The sequence below is a fragment of the Cololabis saira genome, chromosome 10 (assembly GCF_033807715.1).
Source record: "Cololabis saira isolate AMF1-May2022 chromosome 10, fColSai1.1, whole genome shotgun sequence".
NCBI lineage: Eukaryota > Metazoa > Chordata > Actinopteri > Beloniformes > Belonidae > Cololabis > Cololabis saira.
The window spans coordinates 22,530,409-22,539,056 of NC_084596.1; the positions used below are offsets into that span (position 1 = coordinate 22,530,409).

General features: G+C 39.9%; 1 protein-coding gene and 1 long non-coding RNA gene across 2 annotated transcripts; one reads left to right on the forward strand and one right to left on the reverse strand.

Moving 5' to 3' along the window:
* The first annotated feature begins 1,060 nt into the window (after positions 1-1,060).
* Positions 1,061-5,021, forward strand: LOC133451927 (uncharacterized). Its single transcript, XR_009783224.1, has 3 exons — positions 1,061-1,221; positions 1,506-1,588; positions 4,853-5,021. It is a non-coding gene; the product is annotated as an uncharacterized LOC133451927 (long non-coding RNA).
* Positions 2,097-2,948, reverse strand: LOC133451926 (G-protein coupled receptor 35-like). Its single transcript, XM_061731083.1, has one exon. The coding sequence runs from the start codon at positions 2,946-2,948 to the stop codon at positions 2,097-2,099; it is 852 nt and encodes a 283-aa protein (XP_061587067.1).
* Positions 5,022-8,648: the final 3,627 nt, after the last annotated feature.

Consider the following 8,648-nt stretch of genomic DNA (forward strand, 5'->3'; position numbering starts at 1 on the left):
AAAATTCAACTGATGGATGACTTATTGATGCCTGAATATCTAAGCAAAAAATAAATAAAAATGGAAAACGTAGATAAACATCTTTTAAAGTACCACGATGAAGAGCATTTCAGTCAGCACAGCACCTCTCATGCATCGTGGTGTTGAAAGACTCTCTTACTGCAGTAGACCTGTGATTTGTGCACTTTTGATCTTACATGCTAAATGTCTTTCTTTCTTGTACTCGTACTGTTGAAATTATTTATTCACCACTCTACTTTTTTTTTATTTGTCGGTCATCATACTTTGCAGTAATAATGAAAAGCACAAAAATGTTTCATTTATTTTGGAAGAAGCAGTTCTGTTTAATTTGTGAATAGTGTAAATGATCATCTTGTATGTATTTTGTAAGGGTTTAGTTTCGGTGGGTCCGTCCATGCTCTTCTAAGATGGTGCCGTGTTTGAGATGTGAGGCTGTTTGTAATTGACAAATGGCCTGAATACACCCTGCAATATGAAGAGTATTTTTGTTACATTTGTATCGGAAAGTTTAACAGTTTCCTTTCAGAGATCTGTGGTCGTAACCTTAGCTGGAGGTTAACCTTCTCGATTCTTGCTCTACTTTATGCAGTTCTGTTGATGCATTAATCTGTGCTGCTTTTAAATAGTATTAAATGATTGATAAATAATGTAGTCATTTGGTTCTGAATACATCTTTATTATATAAATGTACATCACTAGGCCCAGGCATACATAAACAACACACGCCTTCACAAGTGCATGAACTGTGTTGCCGCCCTCTTGAGAAGTCTGTATGTCATGATCGCAGTGCATTTCCCCCAAAAGAGCTACATTTGTCATCCTGCATGCACAAAGAGCCCTTTACTTTCTCTGATCCTGAGCAGTAGAGAAAAACCTTTCAAGCTTGTTTTTTCCTCTGCCACCAGAGGGAGCTTACGTAAAGCCTTCATCGTCACAGTGAGGAAGGAAAGGACGCATGCTCCCAGCGGAGATGTGACTTCTGCCTGAGCTCCTAAAACCAAACTAGGAAACAGGCTGTTATTATGCTGGGAGGTGGCGCAGAGCCGAGAGGAGCTTTTACTCAGGGTTTTGATGTTGTACTTTGAGCCTCACACGGTCAGGTCAACAGATGGAGAGATGCAGAGCGTTATCAGGTCATTGCATCTGAAAACAAGGGTGGGCGTGGGCCGAGAGACTATCAGCCATGACTCTGGAGGAAATGTAAGTTTGTATCATAAAAAAGTCAAAATACAAACTGACTAAAATTTAAAAAAGAAATGAAACTAATAAAAGAAATGAAAAAGTGCCACATGCCCCTTTTATAGAGTCTTCCTGGTACATGATTTCAGTCTAAATAAAATAATAATATCAATGAAGTCAAGAAAGTAGGCTATGAAGCGTAAATTAATAACTGAAGTAAATATACATATATGAATGAGGAATACTTTTTTTTTCAACAAACGTTTTTCATGTCACAGTCAGTTTCCTGTTCTTTTTGATTGCAGTTTTCCACAGATCCACCCAAGACCTTGAGAAGGTTTTCAACAGCAGAAACAAGACTGGACCACATTAATTCATGGAATATGAGGTAAAATTGTATTATATTCATATAACTTTTTCACTCGTATATTCATATACGAGTGGAAAAATCAGGACTCGTTTATCACCTGATCATAAAGGAAGATGCAGAAATAGAGGGATTTCTTTTTAAATAGGACAACCACTTGCTTATAGATAAAGGGAACAACTTTATATTAACTACCATGTCTCATATGACTGGGCAAAAGAGAAACTATAGCTATTAATGCTCTTGGAGTGTCATTGCACTGTAATAAAATGATTATTTTGTATCATAAGATCCTGCTGTTCACACGTGTTCGCAAGCAGCTCAACTACAGTAGAAAATATGTAGAAAAGCAACTTTTCCATGGTTATATTGTATATCCTGTGTACTATTAATATATTAAATGATATAATTTTGTATTCCATCATAAAAAAAAGAATTGTATTATATTTTGTAAATAATACACAAGCACAAGCACACATACTGTTCAGAAAGTGAGGACCCCCCACCCCCCCACCATGCCGCAAAATGTTTATGAATTGATCCTTTTCAATAAAAAATAGTAGCTGATGGAATCAAAACAGCAGTTGGTGGAAGCAAACCACTCAAACCAGATTAGAAAGTTGTGACTGTGCAAATATGTAGCGTTCCAGTCTTGAGGTGCTTCATAAAAGTAGTTAACAACAAAAGCAATGTGGATCGGTGTGTAGCACATGATGAACACAACCATGTTTGCTGTTACCATGCCAACTGCATTTTTCATTTTCTCAGACTTGTCTTGCATCTTTAACAAAATGCAGATGATCTGAGTAGAGCAGAAAACAATGATCAGGAGTGGAGTGACATACCCTACAAAAACCAGAAGCACCATAGAGGATAACTTCAATGGTTTATCTTTACATCTCTCAAAACACCTCCAGAGGTTTTGAGGACTGTTCTCTGTATGAAATATAGCACATAAGGTCACCAGAATCACCCAGATGACCAGGCACACAGCAACAGCACTCTGTTTCTTCTTCTTCCATAATCTGACCTTCAGTGGGAACCTTACAGACAGGTACCGCTGGACGCTGATGACTGTCGTGGTCATGATGCTGGCGTACATGTTGATGAAATGAATACAAATGAAGAAAGTACAGAAGTAATTCTTTGGGAGGCAGAAGAAGGCATCATAAATCCTGAAGGGAAGGAAGAGGATGAGGGCAAAGTCTGCTATTGCCAGGTTGAACATGTAGATGTGGGTGTCTTTCCAGGAGTCCCACTTGGCGATGAAAGCACGCAGAGCAGCAGCATTTAGTAGAAACCCCACTAGAAACACTGAAGCATAGGACACACCCTGGTGGGTTTCCACTTCGCAACTGGAGTTTGTGGCATTGACGTCCATTTTGTTGTTTATCTGTAAGCGGTGGACCTGTGTATAATTAAGAACGATTAATGTTGACCGTAGCACTGAGTAAATGACTATTAACCTAGTACTCTTGTAATTGTTTAATTAAAACATAAACATAGTGTATGTCAACACATTGTCATGTGACCTTGTTCTCATTCAGAAAATGGAGTCAAATTGCAAATCTATCAAATCTTAACAGTTTTCATGTTAAATCCACCCGAGATTGCTCAGCTGACAATCAAAACGAGTAACTTTAGATTCTGCCCGATTAAGGTGAGTAGCTTATTTATATTGTTCGGTGTTTAAAATTAGTCAGATATATAAATTTGAATCATTCACATCATTAAGTAGAACAAGTTCAAAGGTTTTGTTGTTTTTCTTCAAGTTTATCATTTCTAATTGGTCAGTTAGCAGGAAATACGTTGAAAATAGTAATGGAAGTACGGTAAAGTTCAACAACATGGGAGGTTTTACTGTAGCATACATGTTTCTGCAGGTTTTCAAAGTGCCATCAACTTTCTGGTGCTTGTCAAGGTAAACTAGTAAGAAGCTTAACTTACCAAGTGAGCGCTCATTCACTGAAGTGAAGTGAATAGATCTACGGGCAGCAATCAGGAGGTCTTTCAGAGAACAGACGTCATAGACATTTTTAACGTACCTGCATCATTTCCTCTATTTTCAGACCACAACACGAACAGAGTAACAAATAGATGTGAAAATACATTTGAAGAAAAGAACGATATAATACTCCACAAACCTCTATGGTGACAATAACTATGCTATTGCAAGTCTACATTTAACTTTTCATACCATACTATCATATATGTTCTTGATATCATTTATTCATGTATTTATTTAGTCAAGCCTGACTAAATTTCAGCTTTTAACAAAAATAATTATTCATTTGAGTGTGGGCAAGAAAAATGGTCAGACTGTGGTGTCGTTTTCAGCAGAAATGTATTGAAGTTGTGCAAAGGTTTCGTTTCAAAGCACACTACACACCCCCAAACACAAAACTCTGAAGTCAAATGAATGAGAAGACAGCAAATTTCAACAAATACCAACGTGCAGGTGGCTGCTTTTTGTTTGAACAATATCTGATTCACTGATTTCACAATGTTTTAACCATCATACATCTAATGATGAGCAAACCTGACATGATATTCAGCAGCAGGCAGACACTGTGAAAGACCCCTAAACAGTAGGCGGGGCTGAGGGCCAGGAGACTGACCAGCCTGGCAGCAAACCCGGTACCTCACAATCACGCCTCATTAAGGGGCGTCTAATTAAAAATGGAGACTCCCTGTTCTTCACAGAAGGCTTGTGTTCGTAATCGCCTCGTTTTTCTTTAGCAATTATGCGCTTGTTTGTCCTTTTGAGGTCTGAGTCACTTGTTTGAGAAACAGGGTGTATTCACCAGTGACTAAGCCTCTTTTTCATGATACAAATCCCGGACATTCATCAACCATAAGACCGTTGTCAGAGTTGGTCCACTGAAATTGTTTGGGTTGTACACTGTAATGAGGTTTTGTAATACGCAACGTCTGAACAAGTCCCAGAGCAAAGGGACATAAACTGCAGAAGAGACAGTGAAACATTTACAAGCACTGCGATGGAATCTTGATTTTAAAATGCTTTTACGGAGGAATCGATGTCTGTATCATTATCTCCCATCCGTCCTCTTATGTAGCACTGAGCTCAATTATGATGGGTAATAAAGGACTCATTTTCAGAACAAAGGGCTTCGATCAAAACCAGTAAAAAGGTTGTTGACAAAAATGAAAAAGTCTGATTCTGGCACCTGGCAGAACCCCATTCAATGTTTTTCTGTCTGAGAAATTGGAGTGTTTTCATAATTATGATTTTATTGTTGATTTTAAACTTAACTTTTTGTATAGTTTGGATCAGACGAAGGACGTCAGCAGCAGCCTTCAGCTTGTCATCACTGAGTGGAGCTGAAAGTTCATCCAGCAGCGGAACAACTGATGAGAGAAACCAAGAATAAACAGCTGGGGGATTTAAAGTAAATGAAAAGGCATCTGAAAATGTAATCTGGAAAAGTTTTTGGAAGGGGCGAATGGAACTGATGAGAACAAATGACATTAAAATAGATGATGGAGCAGAAAGGCCTGGCGTATAGAGATGCCCTTTTTATTAGTTATATCTATTTTTGGCAACAAAGTTAGGTTTCAGGAAAGTTTTACTGTGTGCTCTCAAGAAAAGCGCAATTTGCTCCATTACTCCGCACCTCTGAACTGTACCGTGAAACCAGAGGGACAAAACCACAATCCTGGAGAAAAGACTGAAAGTTAGATTTGGGTTAGACTGATCATCAATATGGAAGCAGCCCAGTGTCGCGGATACAAATAACTACGTTAAATACCTGTAATTAGTACACTTCTTTTGCATCCCATTTCATTGAAGCAACCTTGAAAACAGATCTATAGAAACAGAAGACTGAAAAGCACAAGAGATGTCAGATTAGATCCTGTTTATTAGTCTGTGTTTTGCTGTTATTGCGTTGTGGTCTTATTAAAAGCTACTTTATGCCTTAAAGATATTATTCTCTGAAAATAAAGACACAAATCTAATACTGCACAGGATATGAAAGAGCTCAATATTTCTGATACAGCCTACTGTTTTCATTAATTAGTTTTAAATCACTTTAGGCCTATCCTGTTTTCTCTGAGATATTTCCCTGATCTAATATATTAGTGTGGATGTGTTTGTCTGCTAGCTGCTTTCATTTTTTTTCCCTGACTCTCTCCGGCTCGTCTGTTGATCAGCAGCTTTCTTTCTTTCTTTTTAACGGCTCATCTGTCTCTGGCTCCCTGCATTCTGGTAGTGTTTGAAAGTGCCCTTTCCACGTCAGTGGTGAGGAGGTGGGGCAGCGGTGGGGGGGGTTCCATTGCTCTAACTAGGTCAGTGAGGACACACCTCTCTCTCCCAGGCTGCACCCCTGCTTACCAGCCCCCCCCCCCCCCCCCTGGCTCCCTTCTCTATAGCTTTTCCTCTACACCCTGCTGTGACGCAATGCAGACTTTCTGCACACCTCCCGAGCCTGAAAAACACAGCACTATCTTCCATTTCAGTGATTGAGTAAGCGATACATGCTCAAAACCAGCATCCAGCCGACGTACAGCAGCCCAACAGAAACAACTTGAACTTCAGCGGGTGCCATTCAAGTCAGATGAGTCAGCAGCAGCCATGTGATCTGCAAATCAGCTGATGTTTCAGTGTCCAGTTTTTTGTTGTGATTGCATAATGCCTCCACGTTGCATAATATTTGTAATGGGTCCCAATCTGTGATAACATGTTTGGACATTTGGAGGGTCAGTCTTTTGCAGCCACCAGAAAGTGGGTGGATACATTTGCTTTGGACGCATTCCCCCATGAAAAACCAAGTGTACATATCCGTGTAAATATGTGTCCGACATGACAGGGAACAATCACTCCATTCATCTGCCTTTCAAAAACCCTACAACACACTTCAACTTGTGATGTGTCATGTGTCTAAGCCGCTTTAAGACAATATGGACTGAAAACCATGGAGCTAAGGAGCAAATTCCAAGTATTACATAAGCCTGGCATGTTATACCTCTAGTCCAACACTGGGTGTCTCTGTTCCTACTGGGGGTGATGGGATGAGTCATCCGGGTGGCTATATATGAAACAAGTTATCAAATCTCACCCATGCTTAATTTTCAAGAGGAAGTGTTCATGTCATTAAACATCAATCTGGAGTGAGATGCCGCTTACTGCAGCGTGGAGCTGGTTTTAAGGTAAAACGCTAGAGATTTGAGCTGTAAAGATAGCAAACTTTCTCTCAAGGCAGATTAGGGCTGCACAGGGACACAGACTCTGCTAAGGGTTTAAAGCTGCCAATGTATGAGTACGAAGTGATCTCAACAAAGGCATATTTCTGTCCCGATTAGATCATTTAAGGCCCTTAGAGGTTCTGGGTCAAAACAAACAGAATAAATATGGGTGGATGAAAGAAAATGGAAAGATTAAAGGAAAGTGAGGAATGATATGGATGCCTAGAAGTGGCTGAAGATGCCACACAACAGATTTAGGTCATCAGGTCAGAGATGGAGAAGGCAAGACAACATGAGACAGACTGGAGAATAGTCACAGCTCAGGAAACAAACAGGAAGCTGGAATAACATGTTTTCTTCCTGGCCTCATTATCATGAAACACAAACACATCACCGCATTGTCAGTGCCCATGTGTTATTACATGTGTGAGTCCATATGCATGTGGCGTGCACACCCATGTGCTCAAGCGCATGCATTCAAACTCACTTGGGTGTAACTGGGTCAGTCTCACATGGCAAGCCACGCTGAATCACACCGACGATAAACACAACCTGGTCACCGTGGAAACACGCCTCCACACCCACCACATCTTTGCATGCTGTGTATTTGTATTTGCATCAGACACTCGCAAATGCAGAAAGACAGAGACAGAAAGACAGGCAGCAAGACAAACGTGTATTTTAAAGCAGACCCATATGTTATTTATGATTATGACCAGAGTTAAATCAATCATTTCTGTCTTTTGTTAACGCGGATGAGCTATTCGGTACTGTGAATGTGCTAAGCCTTCAGAGTATGCCTTCTATTCAAGCATTCGTGGGTGGGGATATTGAACTTGTGTTGTGAGGAACAAAGAGGAGAAATGTGGAAGAGAGACTGAATGGCAGAACAAGACATTTGCGGCTGATTGTCTTTATCAAGACAAGTTCAGACAGAGTAGAAAATTACACGCTGATGTAATTCCACACGTATGCACGTTTGTGGGTCAGTATGTCGTTTACATAACCAGATACCCATCAAGGGATATTCCATGAAGACGTCTGAATTTAGCAATTCATAAAAAAGAAATGTTCATCATTAAAAGTGGACTAGTGTCTACTTATCATGAAGCATTTATGGTGCAGCAAAGAGGCCTCCTAAAGCAACAAGAGGCCGATGGTCTAATCTGATGGGGCATTTTTGTGTGGATATGTTTGATATTCTCCTCATGCCTCCTCATTGGTTTTCTCTGCCTGCTCCAGTTTCCTCTTATACTCCAAAGAGAAGCATGTTTACTTAACTGGTGATTCTGAATTGACCTTGAAGTAGAGTCTTTCTTTGTTAGCCCTTTGAAATACGGGTAACCTGGCCAGGGAGAACTCCACCTCTGACCAAATGTCAGCCCCATATGATCCCCAGCAGGATAAAACTGGATTAGTAAATGGATGACTTGGAAATGTGTAACTATACAGGATAACTATCAGTTAAAAATAAAACATCAAGTCCATCCAGTTTCACCTTTGCACAGGTTGTGCAAAACCTTCGAAACCTGCAATCCTTTATTTATAAGGGAACTTATTTCTCCCTGACTTAAATATATTTCATGCTTACGGGGTTTTGGAGATTTCCATCAGTCAAAACATCCAAAGAGTATATGCTTGAACTCTTTTGTGACACTGTGCCTGATAGTGGAAGAAATGTGAGTGTGCAGCTGGTTATTATGCAGCTCATGACCCATGGATGAACTCATACTTTTATTTTTGATCGGGCAGGTTTTTTAGCAAACTCTACAGCTGTACAGTGTATCAAGAGTGAGACTGATAATGGGGCAAGAAAGCACACCCAAATAAGAGTGCTGAGTGAAAACAGGAGCAGGGAGCAAAACATTAAAAAAGA